Source organism: Pomacea canaliculata, linkage group LG4 (assembly GCF_003073045.1).
Source record: "Pomacea canaliculata isolate SZHN2017 linkage group LG4, ASM307304v1, whole genome shotgun sequence".
Classification (NCBI taxonomy): Eukaryota; Metazoa; Mollusca; class Gastropoda; order Architaenioglossa; family Ampullariidae; genus Pomacea; species Pomacea canaliculata.
Genome location: NC_037593.1, coordinates 10693624 through 10715542, shown reverse-complemented (window position 1 = coordinate 10715542; position 21919 = coordinate 10693624). Strand labels below are relative to the sequence as shown.

The window sequence follows — 21919 nt, the reverse complement described above, 5'->3', positions numbered from 1 at the left end:
CTTTGTGAAAAAATTACAGACCAAGCCCAGGCCCCATCCATAACCATAGGAAGGGTAACCATCCCTAACTGCCCTCCCTGTTTTTAATTGGACTTTCTTGGTTCCCTACAGCGCTTACCTTCAAGATCTCCACGCATTCTCCTGCTCAGTGTATTTCCCATGTTACTGGTGATGGTACTGAAAACACTCTCCTCATCGTCATCTTCATCCACTTCATTGTCTGACTGCAACCACTGCTGTAGCTGTAAAGTCAGCCTCTCTGAGAAAAAAGGCAAACATACTTGGTAGAAAACCAGGTAGACATGGATAACACAGCATCTACAACATGGAATACAAATCAGAATCTGCATCATTGACATGTTGTTGATATTATTACTTACTGACAGACAAGTGCATGATCTACCAGTAATATCATCAAATGAATGAATAAGTGAATGCAGCTGTCTGAATCATGAATGTATGAGTCTGTTTGGTGGATATGGATATGTTGTGGTATTATTTTGTGCTTTTATATTGAGTTCCTCTGAACTGCTATCTGGGATACGTAATTATCTTATTATTTTGTATGGATGTGTATGATGATATCTATATGTTGCTTTCTTTGTTGAAAAGCTTTGGGGTGTACTATTTATGGATCAATAAGCTGTTGTCAGTCTGTCACTGTTATTATGATGGATCAATAAGCAATTGTCAGCATCACTGTCAGTGTCAGAAGGCTTTGACCTTCCTTATTTACCTATGTTTTTCCGTCTTTCTTCTGACATCTGTGATGGCTCCTCATCCAGTGGGCGAGTTACTCGGGAGTATTCTTCTTTGGTCAGACTCATGTAGAAACAATAATCTGTGCCCTTCAGGATGTAGTCTGATCCAGGGTTTAGTTTTAAACGAGGTTCAGCTTCTGTCATGTCCAGCACAGCTATGAGACTCACACCAAAGCTGTGGAGAAACAGACATGATGCCTAAAAATCAGCTGTGAGAACACTACTTCATTATAAAAAGTCCAGCGTAGAAAAAAACATAAAATTGTGTAATGCAACATCAAGAAAAGTTCATCAGAACTTCAGCAACAGCAGATGCAAGAACAAGATCCCACTAGAGGAGATCCCAAATAGCAAACAGCAGTGTTTGTGTATAGGAATGCTTCCTATCATGTTTCCCTGTGTCCACCACCAGCTTCTTACAAATCTTGAACATACTGTCCATCATTGACAGCCCTCTGGAAGGCCCATTCTGAGTATTGACTCCTCTCCATCATTAAAAGCCTGATTTTCTATGCCAAATAAGCAACTATAAAAGCCTTGTTGGCAAACCGGACTAACTGGCAGACTGAAGAACCTGCCTCATGGTTCCTCCACAACAACAAGCAACATAAACAACAATAAATGTAACAGATAATCGTATCTTGGAAAAATCTTAAACATACCTCTGATGCACTGCTGCCGACGCCTGAGTGAAGCGCTGACCCTCGTACTTGTGGAAGAATATGCTGCGGCTTAGCTGGATGTGGTAGATTTCATTGCCAGAATGGCGTCCATAGATTTGCTGCCATACTTCCGATGCCATCTGACCTTCCCTAATATGACAGAAAGTTAATTCCATATGTCAGGGTTTAAAGTGACTGAGGGTGAATTATGCCCAGGCAGACATCATTTTTAGATCACTCCAGCCCACATGTCCACTTCTAATACCAAACTGTAGCAGGCTGGGAGAAAAAAAACCTGTGTGATCTAAATGTTTGATTTGTGGCACATTTTCATAAATTTAACTTGATGATTCCTACTGACCTCATATTCATCATTTTCAGTTGTGGTGAGCTCCTGGTCCCTAGTTCACCATTTATAGTAATCTTTAACTTAACTGTTACATTTATAGTAATCATGAACTCAACTATTACATTCTTCTTCCTCTTCCCTAACCCCCTCCCCCCAACCAAAAAAACCACCAAAAAAACAAAAAAAAACCAGAAGAACATGCAACCATCAGGGCTGTTTTGTAAGTTTTACTCCTGTTAATGCAAGAAGTCAAGAAAAATGTGAGAACTTACTTTCCCCTGGAAGTATGCAAAATAAGGGTGACTAGTGTGGATAACCCTGGGTACAAGCAGTTGTTGGCCAGAAGTGCATACTTGAACTCATCCTCACAGACCACATGTTCTGATAGCACAAATAAGCATAAGTTGAACATTATGAGAATCAGAAAGATGATGTGTCTATGACTGATCTCTCTCCGTCACACACACACACACACAAATTCAAATCATCGTGTTCAGAAAACAGTCTAAAACAGAGTAATGAAATCAAGGTTGGGTTAATTCCTAAATAGCAAATATTAACTTTTGTTTATAGCCACTAAACACCCTAAGAATCTAATATGCATGAACATGATGCAGATGTAAATGCTTGCACAACATGTAGATGTGAATGCTCATACTGGACAAAGAGAAGATATGAATGACATGTTCACTCTTACCTGCAAATTTTACATGCATCTTATTAGCCGAGCTAAAAAGCTGGATGTACTGGCGACAGTTGGGAGCAAAGTCTTTCACTGCCCAGGATCTGAGTACCGTGTGCTGATCCTGGTGATACCAGATTTAAAATACGTTTCATGCCACTAACAACTACAGAAACACCGAGTTCAAAACACAATGCATGCTCATAACTATATTGCACTCTTACCTATTTAGGACACATATACAGCTGTGTACATGTCATTAGCATACTGTTACAAGCACAAATGAATTCTGTTTTATATCTCCTCTGAATTTGGACAAGAGCTGACCTTTCAGCATTCTTGACAACAAAAATTAAATGGGCAACATAAGTTTTGAATGCAAATAAAATATTTTTCTTGAAAGGTATTAAATCAAACCAAATAAAAAATGTAAAATATAATACATAATAAAAATACGAGATACATGCATTACTTTGATGATGGAAAATTGTTTTAAAAGAGATATAGTTGAGAAACAATGATGAAACTAATACTCACAGCATGATCTCTGTCTCGACAGTTTTTGTTCACAAGAAAGAAGATCGCTTCTGCATCATTTATTCTGCACAAGAAATCAAGCCTAGGATTGACTGTCAGTGGAGGAAAGTGTTATGCACCAAGAGCTATGAAGAAAAACCTACTTAAATTTATTGGAAGACATACCTGATATTCCATTCTTTTATCTGGTCACATTTAAAAAATACACTGTACTGTGTAGGCCCGTCTAATGGCAACAGTTAGGTTTAGTCACAAACTTTCTCTATCAAACCCTCTTCAGGGCAACACTGGGGACTAAGCACTAAAGTTTTACCTTTGCATCAACCTGAGATTACTTTTTAGGAAAAACATTACAACGCTGTCTGTGATTGCAAATGATGCAACGCTCATCCTCATACAATGGTAACAACAAAAAAATGAGACAAAAAAAATAGGAGCAGAAGACAGGAAAGACACTGAATCATTCTGTGTAAGATAAACATCTAACACAGCGTGAACTTCTTCTTGAACTTATTACCTGCATCTCTTGAGGTCAATATCCTTGAGAGGTGAGCCCCGTATGTAAAGAACTCTGTTGGCCCACTTTGGATCCTTAAGAATAAATAACATATTGGTGTCCAGTTCCTCAGAACTCATCAAGATTACAGTATGGTCCTGGAACATAACAGTAAGGAAGACACACTGATGTAAATTCCACCAAATATTGAAATAACTAACATTTTAGAACAAAATCTGTGGGAAACAATGAAACAATAATGAGCAAAATATGGTCAATATCATACTATTCTGAGAACCATATCAAGATATCAAGTCAGTTCCAGACTTAGTATCTAATTGTATCTATAACTACTCTAACCTTTCGTATAATCAATAAAGAAGTATGACAGCTATCTCACTTCCTCACGTGCCTTTGTGTTCACATAAGTGCAAAGAGACAGGAATGGCACAAATGCCTTTTATTCTTTCTTTTCCTAAATAGAATTTTAATAATAATAATAAACGCATGATTTATATAATGCATACTTGAGCTTGTAAGGAGCATGCACTTAGTGCAACAGTACTGATGACTAATAAAAGACAAATATAGAAAATGCAAAGAGGATTGAGCAAGTTCTCTGTATTGGTAGCCTCTCTGACCACTGCCCCCACAATCTGTCTTCCTTTCTCTCACTTCCCTCTCCTTCACTTTAGATGCCCTTCAATAGTCTCTAAGCAACAGTAAAAGAATTCCTACCTCAAGTTTTGGATGCTCATAGAACTCGTTTAAAAAATTCATGACAACTTCTGAGGTAAAAGAAGTTGCAGAAACCACAATGTGTTTGCTGCGAGCTGACTTCCGTTTGCCATAATCCCCTCCTGTTTTTTTGCGTTGGCTCCAACTTGACCCAATCTCTTCAAGCTAGGAACAAATCAGTAAAAATAAAATAAAAACTCTTACAATCTTTCTCACAAGGAATTTTCACATTCCGTTGAGATACCTTTAACAGTCAGCATAACAGTGTCATTTTTGTGAGGTTCACTTTTAAAACACTTTTATTACTTTGAAAATAAATAATCAAAAGACATTTCCATTAAATTCAGTCAACTGTTGGCTATTGATCCTGACAATACAGCACTTGTGGTAATAAAACTGACATGAAGTGAAGGACCTCACATGTGAGATGACAATGACAAAATAAATGATACTAAATGTACAAGAAAATAGACTACAGTACCTGCTTAGGTATAAAGGCAAATGCCACACAGATCATCACAATCATAAAGAGCTGGCCCAACCAAATGTCAGGGGAGATATCTCCATATCCCACTGTGGAGAATGTCACAATAACATAGTACACAGACTCAAATATGGTCAACGGCCGCTCTGAACTGCTGCGTTGAATGTGTTGTATGCCACAAATCCTGCAGGCAGAAAACAAGAAATTCTTTTATTATTGTTCACTTAGAGTGGTTTTACAAATCCCTATAAAGCTGCCATTCTTATTGCTAATAATGTAGCTGGATTTACATTACTGACTCTAGTTAAATTTGGTTGGTTCACTCAAACCAAGATGGATCACACCTTGTTAACAAATGAAGACGAGCAACCTAATGCCCTGAATGACTGTTAACTAATTCAAGAAGACAGCACAGTAGATTCTTTGTTTCACCAACTGTCTGTATGTGCTGACAGAAAGGCATCTAAAGATGATAGACAATCACTATTGACAAAAAGGAGTTAGGTGAGAAGATTGTGTAAAATTTCCAGTTCACAAAATGAGTAATTCAAGAATACTGCATTTTGAAATGTACTTGAGGTGCTGATATCTTAAATTCATTTAAAGGCCGAACTTTCACTGTCCGGCAAGAAAGAATCAATTCAATCTGGCAGGGGAGCCAGATGAAAGCAATTAGTGAAGAATGACCACTGTGCATTCTCATCTCCCTCCCTCTGGTCAACCCATTCTTTCCTGCCATTGGCTAAATGTTTGGCATTTAAAGACCAGAAGTAAAAAGACAAGACAGACACTAAAGAACCCAGAGTTCCTAAACTATCCAAAGACTAAATACCTCAGCAGCAGCTGTAACGTGCTTCTAATTCATAGCAGCTAAATCTTCATAGTATATGACAATGGTGAATAAAAGTCAAAAAGATCAAAAAGCAGACTTACGTTGTGAAGACAAGACAACACAATGTGACTGTCAAGAACCACACTTGTTGTGAAAGTGTGACTGACAGTGTCTGGAATCTTTGTTTGGTAAGGTGGAGATCATTCTGTCATGTAAGAAAACAAATTATGGAAAATGTTCAGTCTGTGACAGACAAAGGTAGTTTGAACTTATGTAAGAACTATGTTCTCATGGTAGCCAATGAATCATCACAATGCATATGCAATACAAGCTGCTACAATGCCTAAAAATTACAAAACTGCACAAAATATAGAGCAGTGATTATACAAATGACTAAAAAGATGATCTCAAATAATTCTGTTCTATTTCAGCACAAGATTCTAATGCCCAGTGAGGACATACTTCCTCCCCATGTGTGCCTTGTATAAGCCTTAAATCAAAATTCTGATTTTGATCTCTTTTCGTTTGAAGGCTTGGATCTTGCAAAGATAAGAGATTTTATTTTCGTGATGCAGCCATGAAATAAGCCTTGTGATTTGAAAAAAAAAAAAAATAGTTATGATTCAGACTGGTCTTTAAAACCATTTTGACTATTGCTACCCAGTCTCACTTCCATCTCTTATCTTACCAGTAATCTTCTGAGTGCCACTCTTGCCAGCCAGCAGTTCAGAAACAGCGGTACAAACAGGTTGCTCAGGTACATGGGATAGCATAGCTGAAAGGGCAGTAAAGGGCAGTAGTATATTTGCTTAGCAATAAAGCACATTCAGTAAAACAGTTTCTAAAGACAGAATATAGCACAACTGAAACAATTTTAACACCTGACACTAGATTTACATAGATTTATTAGTTATGGTGACAAAAGGGAATATGCACACCACCTAGAGAAATAGAGTTCAGAAATGAGATATATACTCTCACAAGCATTGTGCAAAACTAAAATGTGTTACATGCTGTGTGATCATCAGACATTTTTGTTAAAATCAAAATAAACACTGTACAACTATTGTGAAGTCTGCAGCAACAACTATGAAATAACCCCTCATAGAAAAACAGTCCTGATAGTTTTTATATCTCAAAGGTTCAACAGCAGCAACGTTTCCCTTTTCATGTCCCTTAAAGAACATTATAAACTGAACAGACAATGTTTCCCATTCCCCTTGTCCTCCAATGGTCTCACCGTTGCGATCATAGGCAGGGAACATAAAAGTTCCAGAAGAAAGTCATGTGTCAAAAAATAGTCCAGAATTTTCCCCTGTAGAAAAAAGACAAGGTGATATCAACAATTCTAGTTAACCTTTCAAGCACAAGTTCTAGTAGGCATGGCATGAAGTTGCATAGATGTAGAATACAGAAAACAGATTGTGATATGTTTAAGTGTATATCAAAAGGAAAAAATATATTAAAATGTAAAGTTACAATAACAGAAAGGTGAGGATGATATGGAACTTGTGGAAGTAGGAAGACAATTGTAGTCGGGAGGCTGTGGTGGTGTAACCATGGTGATGTAACCAGTGATATGATGTAACAGTAATATAGCCAAGTACTGGCCATGCTGACATTTAGGTTATTGGCTATATTTGTTGATGCAATTGACTAAGCATGGACTAATTTTTTTTTGTTTAAGGGTGAAACAAAGTTGGTGGATGGACTAAACTAGTAATCATTGCAATTCTTTGAATTAAAGCTTTTAATCCAGTATAATAAAACTGGTATTACCATTTATTGTTTCTGAAAGAAAAAGCACGAAGCGCAAGATGGGTTGTGGCTTTCATTTTGATGAAATAAATAAAGATATTGAATTTTTAATAAAACTCAATTGAAGATTAGATGCAAACACGCCATTTATCACGGTTAGTATTTCAGAAAAAAACTATAATAACTTGCTAAATTTTGCATGACTGAAACAAAATCTGGCCATACCACAAAGCTAAATGTATGTCAAGTAACCATTTCCTAAAGATGCAATATATACAAGCTGCTACAAATGTTTTGCTGTTAGTAACCATCTCTATTTAACAAATGGGATTTTTCTTTTATTTCTCTCCCTCCTCTCTTTTATTTCCCTTCCCCATTCTGCTACATTCAATGCCCATATGTTCCAGGCCTAAATGAGTGTTCATCGGTCATCTCAACTAACAAATGTTACACTGTGAAAAGTCATTAAGCAGCTGCTGCCATCTTCAGGCAAGTGTAGGTGGTCAAGATACACCGCAGCTGTTAACATACCTGTTAAAACATCAAATTCAAATATACTTCTGTTACAGTTACCATATTTGTGCACCTATTTTGAATATTTGTTTTGGTAATTGTGTTTGGTTTTGCTGGGAGCAGGGGATATGTTTGATACTCTTCACCATAAGATCTGCTCTCTTCTCTCCAGAATCATGATTCCTGATTACTACTGACAACCAGTTATGTGATCATACCAGTCTGGGCAAGTGCATATTACAGCAATATCAGAATCGGAATCAATTTATATTATTGAATAGGCCATCGGCCCTTTTCAATAAACTGATATTATAGCAATAACTAGGTCAGACAGTTCTACCAAATACCATGGTCAGCTGGACAGAATGACTAAGGCTGATTAATCAATCAGTTAAAGCCAGCTGCATAAATCTGTCATCAGACACTAACACACCCTGTGTTCTTACATTCGCATTGGTGAATGGTGTTGAAACAGAATTATAACAGTATAATGCGAATGAAATAAAATATTCTTAAAACTAATTTTTTTTCTTACAAGAGACAGAATTCTAATCTAGCAATTAAGATTTCTCTTGTCCCTTCCCCCACACTTGTTTCCATATTCTTTTTTCAGGAAGAATTAATGTGTGCACACCTATGTGAGAAGCCACATGCTTGCCCTCATGTGTATGACAAAGTATCTATCAGAGAAAGAGAGAAAGCTTGTATATAAAAGAGAGGGATAAAAGTGTGTGTGTGTGGTCTCTATGTGTGCAAGTACACATCAGCATTCTCTTGTGTCATTTTATTTTCTCCTTATCCATCTTCAGTGTCAGGTGGAGTGTAACAGCAGTTTATCCCTCTACACTGTTACAAAAGTGATTGAATTGTCCATATATTTTCAATTGTTCGTCTCAAAGCTCTGGTCCTGTTACCAGTGAAAGTTATTCATGCTTCAAGTTTCTCCTCATCACAGCCTTATGGATTTTTCCTCTCCCTCCAACTTCCCTGAACAATTCGTTTAGCAAACACTCCATGCTCAAACCCACAAGTAAATAATTACACAAACAGCCTTCAATTCTAAAAGCTAAAACTAAAAATGAAAAAAAAAAACCAAACTGGTAAACACAGTCATGCCAAGTGTAGTGAGAGTTAAACAGCAAAAACACCATGACAACAGCCAATGAACATTCTAAAGGATCTATGTCACCACAGTTATATACTTTCAACTCACCTCGAATTTCCTGTGAAAGCACAGAATGTAATAAAACACTATTACAAGCTGTTCTCTCAGTTCAAGTTATATGACTGATGACAGGATACAAACACCTAACTGGCATTACCTTTACAAATCTTGATCCTTTATGTGGCAATAATACATGAGTAACACAGTAACATTACTTATCATTTTTAAAAATCTACAAACTGTAAAAAAATGAAGCACAAGTTGTGCTGTAATCTATAGTCTACAACTTCCATCTACCTATAATCACTTTGGAAGTCAAACTTTAAAGCCAAAAGCAACCTTCCAAAAGATTTTGGAAAACACATCATATGTTCCCACCACCAAAAACTAAAGATGCGTTTCATGAATTTTTTGCCATCCTTATTGTCTAAAATAACAAAGAAAACTACTTAAACTATTCACTGTAACCAATGCACAGTAACATACAACAGAACTCGAATTCTGTTGTTCTTGATACCAATAGCATTTTATCAAGTAAAGCTATCACACTGCTACTCTTCTACTTGAACTCTATCAATACCTTAGATTGTGTTGCCCCTTACAAAGGTAAAAACATTTCAATATGACAAGATCTCAAATATGACTACAGTATTGTGTAATGTGTTCCTTGGTGATATAAACTTCTCCCCATCACAGCGCTAGCATCACAGTTACGTTTTCTTGAGTCTTTATATTACATCACCTTTCATCAGCTCAGGCTAATATGAGAAGCTGGCAAGAGTTAGAATAGCCTGACTTTGCCTCAACCAAATGTTATTTTGTTACTGTGTTCCAAAATTTTATAAGTATCATCTCAACCAAACTGTAATATATGTGTGTGTGATATTCAATACCTTGTTGGCAGTGCTAGCATACAGACAGGCCTTGGTGAAGGTTATTGTGCACAGTAGTGTCTCCAGCACCCAAAGAGGCAATGGTCTGTGAATCCACAGTATAACATGCCTGTGAGGAAAAAAAAAAGCCAAGGTTGTAACAGGTGATACCTGCACTAATAGTTTTCCGTAGCAACCATATACAGAAACAGCAAGAATCATAAGGATGAATTGTGGAGCCCACAAAAAGATGACCCTGCCATAAATCTGTCTATGACTATGCAGACTCAAATAGAAACTAAGCTCTTTGTTACCTGAGGAAAAGCAGTTGCACACATTACAACAAAAAAAACAACAACACTATAGTTGTTGCTGTTAATGCTAATGACAGGATTGGTTTCAATGTTGTTATGAAACAGTCTAATAAGCAAAATCAACCAAGGGTTTGGGAAATATTCTTGGACTAAATTGTCACAAAGACTATATTTTAGTCCTTTTCAGTCCTATAAGGTTGAGATAAGGGGAGAGATGGATGGGGAGTAAAGATAGATGGAAGAAGACAAAGAAGGAGGATTAAAAGATGTGAGAGGGGTAGGTGGATTAGTGAACACGAAAATAAAAAAGCTAGAAAATAGTCTAGTTTGTTGTTGTTGTTCTGTTTTGTCTGAGGGCTGGGTGAGTAAAGAGACTTCATAATGAATAGTCCTGATAGTGATTAACTGGTGAGTGAGAGACTTCATAATGAATGGTCCTTGTGATGATTAACTGGTGAATTAGAGACTTCGTAATCAAAAGAGGTGATTAATACAAACCAGTTGACATTAGTGGAGGTGAACCCTTTGTTCTCCGTATCTGTAACATTGGCCAAGCACTGCGATCCATGGCTAAGGAAACAAACAAACAATTGTATAAACAACACTAGTAAACCACAAAATTGACTTGTAGACTATTCCTTTAAAATGTTTGTTTTTAATAAATTTACTTATATCACATAATTATAACATAAGAGAAATCTCCTTAAAGACATACATTCAAAATCCAGTAATATAAAGCTGTTCCCATGCAACCCACCCCCACCCCCCAAGCATGCCTATCAACAATTGTCTTCCAAAAAAAAAAAACAACTGAAGACATTTGGTGGCAATTTAATTAACCTTTTTGCTCTTGAACAACTGCAAAACGGTTAAGGTCAGAGCATGGGAATTTAAAGTCAAAAGTTCATAAGTGCACCTTTTTACGTGTCAAATGTTTGAGTTTCTCAAAACCATGGGAAAGTACATGCTTTATAAAACAGTTTTCATTGCCCTTTAACTATTTATACATTTTTATTTTTTTTTTTTTACAGAGCATCATGTCCGTTGACCTTACGCACACATCGATAGAGTTGTGGTCTAACTACAGTTCACCTTTCCTGCTACCTCAAAACACATCCCGTCTGAACAGGATCTAAGTACAGCCAATTTTCGTTTTTTAACACAAGAGATTTTTAAAAATTCACCGTGTGAACTTGAGTCAGGGGAGGCAAGTTAGCGTTGTGGAAAGGCCACATAATGGGGAAAGTCCAACGCGGGGAGATAAATCGTTGACTCTGGCACTTTGCCCATGGGAGTGCAGACCGCGTAATTAAGGGCCTTGTGCACCTACCCACCAGCCACCCCGAACCCGACAGCAAGACGTATGTACACCAAGTATAAGTATAACCTCACCTGACGAACCACATGTATCCAGCGTTACGTTTCTCTGTATCCACCCGACACTGGTAACCCCGTATTAACAGTTACGTGTAATGAGTTTTATATCAACACAACATGAGCGCAACTCAGCTTTGATACTGCCACAACTCATTATACCCCGGGTGACAGCTTTCGTTGGTGTTGGTGTGTGTGTGAGAGAGAGAGGGGTGGAACATGATGAGACGTAACAATAGTGAATAGCGCACCTGTCGGACCTATTCTACGCCCAGTTCAGCAGGTCTCCCAAATAGCGGTCTGTCCACTCTTTGATGTTCAACCGCCACTTTTTCTGATTGCCCCGTCGAAGTCCTACCTTGGCACATCCCTTTAGGGGGGAAGGGACTGTCTTGGGCAGGGTGTCACGCCGAGCGAGATGCTCGAAGCAAAAGTTTTCGCCGTTCGACGGCAGCGAGCAGCGGTTCCTGGGTTACCGACCAGTGACCAGACTGCGGACAAACTCGTCTGTTTTCTTTTTACTGTAAAAGATTCGGAACAGTCTACGGAAGCATTTCATCTCGAATACCTTACTCCTGCTGTCTGAGATCTCGTTCAGTCTCACCATTACTACCCTCTTTGCTTTCCCTTGCCCGACAGTGTTGCCCATCTTTTTGCTCTTGTCTGTGCTGACTGCAAGGTGCATGTAACGGCGCTCCCAGGTGTAACCATGAATTTCGTCTTCACAGGCTGAGAATGTCAAGCTGCTCACCCGGCTCTTGGTCTGCATAACGACCTTCCTTGACACAGCTGAGTATTTTGTCAACACATCGCAACCAGCAGATACCGCAACTTGTGAATATAAAACAAATGGCGGGCACAGGGTATCCACTAATCTCCTCAATAAACAACGCAGCAGGTAAACATAAACAAGCGTTTTTTGCTGGAAGATGAAAGCAACATCGTGATCACATAACCGACACTGGAGCTGTAATTAAGCCGATCCGGTAAAGTAATAGCCACCCGTGGAGTGTACCCGGGTCAGGCTCCGCTGTCGTCTGATTACAGTCTATGGGCCTATTAGCAGTTGTGGGATCTTTTTTCAGAAATTCACGGGTACTGGAATGCAGAATGTACAGATCACCCTCATCTCGCCCAGCAGCAGGCATTGACAAGATAATGGTAGAAAAAATATCGTGACAGGGTACATGTTTAATGGCTGTTTTTACGTCACCAGAAGGGACTATGGGGGTAGGTACTGATATACGAGAGGGGAACATTCCCCGTTGCATGGTTTCTCCTGATATTCAGTAAGAGAACCCCTGGCATTGGGGATGTGATCTCGTTACAAATTAACTACCAACAACACCCCTCTTCCCCTCCTGGAAATGCTTATCGTCGTGGGAAAAAATGGGGCTGGTAAATGATGGAGACAATAGGGATGTGCTGTGGGAACTGGTTTCGTTTTTGTTTCACTGTCAAGGAATGAAATTGAGCAGCAAATGCGATACAAAAAATCTGGGATTCTCAGTTCTGTCCTTCATGTCTGGCGACTTGCGCTTTCCATGGAGCATATAACAAACTAGAATAATAAAGATAGATTAAAGGTATATACAGCGATCACACACAGTTGACACACATGCACACACACACATGTATACTTGATATCCCTTCCATCTTCATACTTCCATGCTGAGGAGACACGCCAGGTATTTGTCTCTTATCTTCAGACTAAAACATAGTTTACATAGGAGGTAAACACAGACCTTAGGTTGGTGCATGAAGGTCGCTTTGGCCTTAGCACCATTCTGAGAAAGATGAACCTAATCCCTTATTTTCCGTACCCACCGTCTCAATCGATCAATCGGTAATCAATCAATCGGGTCAGTTTATTAATCCTTATCTACGGATGTACTTTTGTCGCGAAGAAAACAGACCTGCTGCGCACCAATCTGCTAAGACAAACAAGTAGTCCCTAAAGAGTTGTTAAAAGATGAAAAACAAACTGGATATTTGTCTCCTCCACCTGTGCTCGGGGAAAGTTTATTTTACGTCTTGGTCTAATTCCACAGATATCACGAACACATCACAAAACAACGGTCCAGCCAGGTAAACCTGCAGTTTTGCCGGGATAAGGCGACGGGGGGAGGGAGGGCAGGGGAAGAGGGGCGAAGCTTATCAGACCTTTGCTACATGTTCGCGACATGTTTCATTTGAGTCAAGAATTATTTGCACCCCACAAATGTACCTTCATGTATCTCTTTCTTGTGTGTGTGTGTGCTCACTGTGTGGTACAATCCAGGTTGAAGAATATGTGCAAACATCTCCCCAACATTTGCTTATCTGTAATTGTCTGGTTTTTCTTTACGAGCTGATGTGTCGAAGTCCAGACCTTGTACCTGCCAATTCACGACCCAGTATGCGGCAGCACTGTCCTTTTTCTTTAATAAAAAATTAACCGTGGTATTTTTCTGAGGTGGGTATCCTGTGGCAACATCTAATTAGCAATTTTCATAGTGCCGTGCGCTTTATGCTTGTGCTTTTACCACCGACGAGTGTGAGTACTGCGCATGCGCTGAATATTGAATGCATACCCTCATTCTGCTGGCGAAGGTATAAACACGCTCTATTCTCCCTGCCTCTGCATTCTGTCCACCAATTAACTGGCGGAAAGGTAGCCTTGTCGTTGGCGGGTAAACATTGCGGTCACATGACGGCCTCGTATGTAGGGCTACACAGATAAACAAGTCAGGCACAGCACACACCTCAACAGTCGCCAAACCAACTTTACCTCATCAAAGATTCGCTTTTACCACGAACTTGTATTACTGGACTGCTGGCAGACGATTTTTCCAGTTAACTACTAAAACGAGGCAGGTGTGTACAAAGCTTCCGGTTTGTTCACATTCTTTGTTTAGGCTCGCCGAGACTAGCAGCGGAGAAGTATTGGGTATCTGGTTTCAGCAGACAGACAGCAATTCACCTAAGCAAAGAATAAGAATAAACCGGAAGCTTTGTCGTCTCATGCCTCGTTTTAGAAGTTAACTGAAAAAAAAGTGTCTGCCAACAGTCCAGAGATACTAGTTCGTGGTAAAACGATACGCAAACACAGGCCTCGCCCTAAGGATCTGGTGCACACCGCAATATGCTGTGAATGTGAAGGGACGGCCTGCAGCACCCTGCGGTTTGTCCTTGCCGATAAGGGCTCTGTATAGGGCCCTGTGCCCACAGTTAAGTGAGCGGACTTTAAGCTTCATGATATTTCAGCTGTCTCATGCACACCACCCCAACGCTTCCCATCCGTAATGGCATACTGAGGGTGGAGATGAAGGTCTTTCTATTGCCGCTTCAGTCATTATTATCAATTTCAAGGAAGAATATATTGCCCCCAGTGGGAACTGCACTCAATGTTTGTTGTAATCCCCCCCTTCCCACTGTCGTTCACCTAAAGTAGTTTAAACTGTAATCTATTCACGACTTTAAATCAACACTTGAGCTGAAGAGCGGTGAACTACCTGTGTGAATGATTTGCTGTCACGTGGTCATTAGTGAAGGTTAAAGATCGAGATTTATGTGTTGAAAGCACTCACCATTGTCTGAAGTGACAATTGGTGCATCAGGTATCTGTCAACAGTTTTTCAACTTTCTAAGAAGAAATTTTTTTTTTATAAAAAAACAGACCAGGCGGTTTTAAGTTTATTTTTGCCAGAAGTTTCGCCTACAATAGAATGGCATGTTTGTCTTCATTCAGCAGAGGTGTGAAGTCTGTTAATCCCTCTACAAATACTGTTAATGTTCAGTTATCATGTTGCGGAATGTTGTCTGCGACAAGTCGAATCCTTGCACCTTAATAGTCGTGATGCCCGGATATTGATTTGTTACTTTTTAAGTGTTTACATGTTGACAAGGATTGTTTCTCTCGACTGTTATGGCGTTTAGTGAGTGCTTGTTGCTTCACTTCTTATATTACCTTCCCTGTCGGCGACAGCAACAATGTATCCGACTTACACTGAGGAATGTTCAATTGTTCAAGTGTTTTATTTTGAAAGTTATGGACAGACACGATTTGCTGACATGATTCTAAAATTAGCACCAACATTTTATTAACGGCGTTCGTGAGATGGTTTCAAATATCTGAAATATCTCACACACACGGGGACAACCTACAGTGGGACCAAAAGGAAGCTTTCAGGTCTAGATTCTAAAAAAGTCCACAGGATGTGAGGAATAAAGCTGTCCTCGTGAACATGTCGGGCATGTCGTCTGCTGCATTGTGCCCTCAAGCCCCAGTCGTGCCTGTTGTCAACAGTTTACAACCAGGGCTTGGGTGGAGTAGGGTTTTCCTGTACCCCCGAGGTTACTCAATCGCTTTTCAGTTCGACAATAGGGCTTTTCACGCAAGCGTCATCTTGGAATCAGAACGAGGCTCAGTGTGCAGGTGCAACTGCGGCTGAAACATGAACACTGACCTCTGTATCAACAGCTCCGTGACACCGGATGCTCTTCGTTTCATTATTTACGATTACAGAAGAAATAAGACTTAATCGCTAGACTGATGCTGAGTGTTTGTTTTGTGTGCAAGTTCTGTTAATGATAATAATATGTTTGTGTGCTACAGTTTTGCAGTTGGTGACAAGATGAAAAAGGAACTTCTTTTTTAACCGTGCGCAAAGAGGAGTATTTAGTCATTTAGTTTTTAACAGTGTGAATGGGTGAAACAATAGATTATCACAGACGTTAGGGTTATTTTAATTTTCTCTGAACACTTTTCATATACAAAACTTTGATTCTATCACTAGCTTAAATAATTTACCCTGCCTGATACACTTTTGTACATTTTATTTAGTGTGTACATTCATATTTCTGACATTTTTGTTTCACCAACTTTTATAGTTTTCTTTGTTCTATGTCCATATAGTGTACAGTGTGTACATTTCTCTTGCATCTGTGTTACCAAAATGTTTAGCTTGCTTAACCTCATGCAAAAATATTGTAAAATATATACATTCACATATCTCATTTTTACCATTTTATATTCACTTACATGTTCTTTTCCCTAATAGCTAAAACTTTCTGTTATGCTTGACTTCACAAATCCAAAGCTTTCAAAACTTTTTTTATCACTTAAAAACTACAGAAATGACAGTCTTGTCTCCTCGTCATACTTGCAATCATTTGAGCAGAAGGCACACACTCTTCCTCGTAACGAGGCCTCATGTAGGACAGCCTCAAAGGCCGAGTGAATAAATTTCCGGTGTCCCTGCTACAAGGGCTCGACAGGACTGGCCGCTTGTTTTGGTAGCGACACGCTTTCACCTAAAGGGGTGAGAGGAGAGAGGAGGAAACTTGAGTACCCGAAAAAAACCTCCGACAGCCTGCCCTGTGAACTGGAGTCACATACAGAAAAAGTCCCGAGACGAAATTTGAACGAAGACCTTTATATCGCAGTGGTGATAATTGAGTGTCTTAACTACTACACTACCGGGTGTTCTACCCAGGACAAGACCATCGTATTACATCTTAGTACTTATTTGCAAAAGAGATCCGCATTAAATTATCGCGTTAGGAGTTTCCAGTTTAAGATGTATATCTTACAACTAAAAGGAGAAACATTAAGCAAGCATGAAGCTGCAGGAAGTTGAATTATTTGATCTGACCAAATGACATTTCTCGAACAAAATGACAAAAATAGTACTTTACTTTCGTTTGGAAACAAGCCGCTTCACTCCTCTTAAGGGGAGGGCAAAGAAAACCAACGATTTGGTGACGAGCGTTCAAACTACAATTTTGGTTAAGATGCTGCGCGAAGTCCAAACCTGTTTACTAATATATAGTGATGGAAGCTGGGAGTGTGTGACTGAGAGATTTGGAGTTAATGTGACTATAACAGCGGCCTTGCCAAGAACAATAAAAAGAAAAAACTACAAACAAAAAAACTAATCCCAGCCACTGATTTAAACTACTTTCAAAAATATCAAAGTCGACCTTTCGGTATTATTGAATTGCCTCGTTCCGGAAAATCGTACTGATAATGAATATTTTGATAACAAGAGCCAAATTTCTATTATTCCCGCTAATTTCTACATGGCTTTGTCATACCTGAATCCGGCGTGTTCCTAATAACGTTTATACACTTCAGTATTTATCTAATAGATCACCATAATACAAGACAAGATAAACAATTAAAATTCACTTATTCAACAAAGATACCGACCCTTGGTCGAGTCTGCCATATCACTTTTATATCAGGTCATATCAGTTTTCATAGCCTTAGTTCATCCTCCCTTCCTTCCGACTGATGTAAGTCAGCGCAGTAATTATTTCAGATCCCATAATGAGGGGATTGTGAAGCAAGCCGTTTGCTGTCCTTTGATTTCTCTCGCCGTTAACTCTGATCTTCCCCCGCAGGTCACTGATGATGTACATTAGCATTAAGCGTAATTTCTTTTTAATCTGACACAACGATATTCCTTTCATGGCGGCCTTATTGAGGTGATTCCGTGATGACATGACACGAGAACAACAGATCATATAGTAGCAGCCGCTCGTGACAGTGACATCTCATTATCATTAGAACGCGTGACCTTTGACTGCGAGCCTTAGGTCTTGTCAACCTTTCTTTTAATAAAATTAAATCTCCTTTAAGTCCAGCATGTAAGGTGAATTCTGACCTTTATTTTAATCTTTATATATATTCTCCTCCTTTCTCCTACTTATCTTTGTTGCTGACACGGCGTAAAACTTTCCCCAGCACCCACCCAGCTTCTAACCCTCCCCATGGGCTGTTAGTTCCACTAACAATGGCAGGCGTGCGTTTAGAGAAGAACACAAAGGGGAGCTGAAGAAAGACCATTTCCATTGCGCTAACAAGTATCATGGAGATGTGGAAACTTTGTGACCCACTCGGGTGAGTGTCAGCCTTCCAGAAGGTTCTTCAGGCCTGTGAAGAGTCTCCTCAAAGCGATCTCGTCCTCCCCACTCCACGTTTTTGTAAGCTGACTCGCTCTGTCGCTCATATTTTACACAAACTGCACAACCTCAGATTTAAAAAAAGGGGTGACGGCAGCTGAGGTGTATCTGGTTTTATCTGCCTTCAACCAGCATGCAGCACTTTGGATACCGATCCCGGGTACGCCACCCCAACCTTTACACATCCCCCTCCGTGTCCGTTACGTCATCAGGCCATGCGGTGTTCACGTACCCGTGATATCAATGGTCGCTGGTGACGCGCCTGACATAACAATGGTCTCGCCACCGCGCACAGGTGAGACGACAAGCAACTCTTAAAAAGTCGGACAAACTCTCCCTCCTTTCCTTAGGGTGTCGGGTAGAGGTGGGAGGGCACACGAAAAAACTGTTGGGGGAGGGGGCTTAGTGCATGTGTCGGCCGGTAAGAACCGCTTCTTGCTACTGTGTTCACAGTCGGGTACGAAACTGCTGCTACCCGTGTGTTGACCGGAAGCTGAGATAAAAGACTGCGCGATTCAGGTATTTCGAATGCGAATGGTCGCGTTGAGGCGTTCCACGCTCTTTTCTGACGCAGGTGTTCATCGCTCGGCGACGGGGATTTTTACCTTTGAACCCACTGTGCTTTTCTGTGACCCAGCGGGTCACAAGTCTTCTCTCCGACCCCTCTGCCCATCCTTTATTCTTTTCACCAGAAACGCAACAACGCATAACGTTTGTAGCGCTTACTCTTACAGACGGTGGACGGCGTGTACCCCATTTATGCAGCCCTTCCGGGTGGAAAATTTAGTGGACGAAGGCTGGTTGTTTGAGATTTATGCGAACCCGGACACGAAAATTCGATCTAAAGATGTACATTCTTTCTAATTTTTTTTTATAACTACTGGGTGGTTTATTTGTTGTTTGTTTGTTTTAGGCAGTTGCATTATCCCCGTACAGCACAGAAAGATTTCTTGCTAACTTAAATAAACTGTCAAAACAAAAAAATGGGGGAACTCATGTAGTCATTACCCAACATGCATCACACACCCAATCAGATTTCTGTGGTAGTCTCTGGTCGTTTCGTACGTTACACCGAGTGAACGACCGAGTCAGGGCCCTCGGAGAAAAAGGAAGAAAATAAAGTCGAGATGTGGTGACGTCACTGCCTCATTTCACCTGCCTTCCTGACGTCATTTACTGACGAGTTTTACATCGTCACTCAAAAAAACAACGAAACAAAACAAATGACGTCAGAGATCTAACACGCCGTCTAGACGAACTCTGACCTCTCGACCTCGCGCTTCACACGCCATCATGGCGTTTTCTTTCGCCTCGCAGCCTTTCCTCAACGCTTCACTGTAAACAAATACAAAGTGGGCAGAAAGGTCAAGGAGGCTTCGTAGGGAGGAAGAAACAGGTGACAGGCATGACCCCTATATCAGTAGCACGCTCCTTATTCCTTCTCTCTATAAAATTTCCGAGCAAGTATTGACACTAACTGCATTACCGTCTCATTACCGTCTAATTATCTAATGAGGTTTGTGATCAACAAAGTTGCTGCAAGTCCCACGACAGGTTGAGAGCTGTTGAGATGCTCACTGTGTACGTCTCTACACTTGATAAAAAAGAATTCAATTTCCGGCAAACAACCAAAACAGATCACGTGGCAATATATTGACTCATCCGGTACTTGTCAGATGTATACTTTGGACATATTTCTACCCTATTATTTTGTTAATAAGGTTTGGGATTCTTAGAAGCATCTGTGCAATAGCGTACGTAGACAATAAGTGTGTGTGTTTTTCACCGTTGTTCTCGATCCTCTACGAACCTCCGTTACGACACTATATTTTTCACAACGAGTCCTGCCATCATTTCGCCCGAGAGCAATAAACTTTGCTCACCTCAAGCTGACACATTCTCATTCTCTCTCTCCTCACCCACAGACGTTGACAGACCCGCCAGTGCCTCGCGCCAGTTCTCAGACTGAGAAAACAAGATATACTGGGGCTGTGCAGCAAGATAACCCCGCCTGACCCCGAGACTAGGCAGGTCACGCAACTCAATGTCAAGTTTTGTTTATATACATATAAATGCTCCAAGCGAAATTCTCAATGCGTGCTAAATAAAAACAATCGTTTTAAGTGCTCAGATTCTTGACCCTCAACCCTTGCCCCCCTTGCACTTGCTTCAATAACCAAGATCGACATTTGCACGTTGGGCAGATGACGAAAAAAAAACAAAAACAACAACAACCTGGGGTCACCGGGGGTTTTGTCTATCCTAGCTGACGGCGTTTGTGGGAAGTCTAATCACGGATGTTCCTAAACAACAGCGGGTATGAAATATCCGTGGGTGTTACTTCCACCCAGATAATTGTTCTCTGAAGAGGGGATCGTGAAGAGCGGGGTAATTCGTCGACAACTCCTTCTCCGCGCAAGGGGGTCGAGGTCCGGGGTAGGGGCTGACGGGCAGTGGTCGTTTTATTGTCATCACGAGTACTAGAAGTACAGTTACCACAGGCTCTCAATGCCAGGCAAGGGCCCTCTCTTGGACCTGGAGTAATGTAGTCAACTTAGCCACTAGGGTACAACTGACGGGTGGAGAGCTCTTACAGCCGGGTAGACTGTTACAGTATAATATATACAGGACTGACAATGACATTCTGCTAGAGGTAGTGACAGTAACAGAGCCGAGCCTCGACCCTGACAGCCTTTAAAAAAAACAACTATAGCCCTATGTCCGATCCTCTTTTCTGTGCGAAGTTCTTGAAAACGTTGTGGTGGTCCAGCTGCTGAATCATTTCTCTCTACGCAATCTACGCACACTGTGACAACTGTTCGCACGGTTGGCTGTCAGGTTTTTCTCCCAGTTACCCGACTTTCTCTCTCCCTCATATTGCGACATCGGCTAATTATGAAACCACCCGTCAGGGCAATGACAGTTATTCAACATTCTACAGTAGACGGCCTTGAGCACCAGACGATCTATTTATTTTTTTTTTTTTTTATTTTTTTTTTTAGGGAAAACAGCGGGGTATATGCATGTCACTGTCCGTGGGGTGGTTAGTGCTATACAACGTCTCGAAGTGGCGCTGCGATCGCTGCCATCGTTAATCTACTGCAGCAATACATGCAAAACATGCGCAGTGGACCATAGTCTTTCTCAAGAAAGCATGACTTTCTTATTTCGCCAACCGATCTCGCCAGAAAAAAGCTTAAAAAAAAAAGCAAATAAGTCCTATAAACAGGTGCCCTTTCTTGGGAGGGGATCCTACCTTGTAAAATTACGATCTGAATGCATTTGCAGTTTTTAACCAAAGTGCTGACACGTCAAACATCCCGAGCACCCAGACTGCCATTGGATTGGTAAATGTATATGTCGAACATATGCATCAAATCCATTAATTTTTTTTTCCTTCTCAAACAACTTTGCCAAATTTGGTCAAATGACAA

The 21919-nt window shown here is 40.3% G+C and overlaps 1 protein-coding gene across 3 annotated transcripts in view; it reads right to left on the bottom strand.

The window, feature by feature from the left end:
* Positions 1 to 21919, bottom strand: part of LOC112563258 (potassium channel subfamily T member 2-like) — a 50342-nt gene that overhangs the window by 15592 nt on the left and 12831 nt on the right. For all 3 annotated transcript variants that reach the window (XM_025237093.1, XM_025237095.1, XM_025237094.1), the window contains exons 4-17: positions 10662 to 10733; positions 9871 to 9979; positions 6782 to 6856; positions 6230 to 6316; positions 5643 to 5746; positions 4707 to 4893; positions 4226 to 4390; positions 3509 to 3645; positions 2992 to 3055; positions 2470 to 2578; positions 2045 to 2153; positions 1424 to 1573; positions 737 to 936; positions 119 to 259 (exon numbers count right to left, since the gene is read on the bottom strand). In XM_025237093.1, the coding sequence (XP_025092878.1) occupies positions 119 to 259; positions 737 to 936; positions 1424 to 1573; positions 2045 to 2153; positions 2470 to 2578; positions 2992 to 3055; positions 3509 to 3645; positions 4226 to 4390; positions 4707 to 4893; positions 5643 to 5746; positions 6230 to 6316; positions 6782 to 6856; positions 9871 to 9979; positions 10662 to 10733 (1709 nt within the window). The remainder of the gene's footprint in view (positions 1 to 118; positions 260 to 736; positions 937 to 1423; positions 1574 to 2044; positions 2154 to 2469; positions 2579 to 2991; positions 3056 to 3508; positions 3646 to 4225; positions 4391 to 4706; positions 4894 to 5642; positions 5747 to 6229; positions 6317 to 6781; positions 6857 to 9870; positions 9980 to 10661; positions 10734 to 21919) is intronic.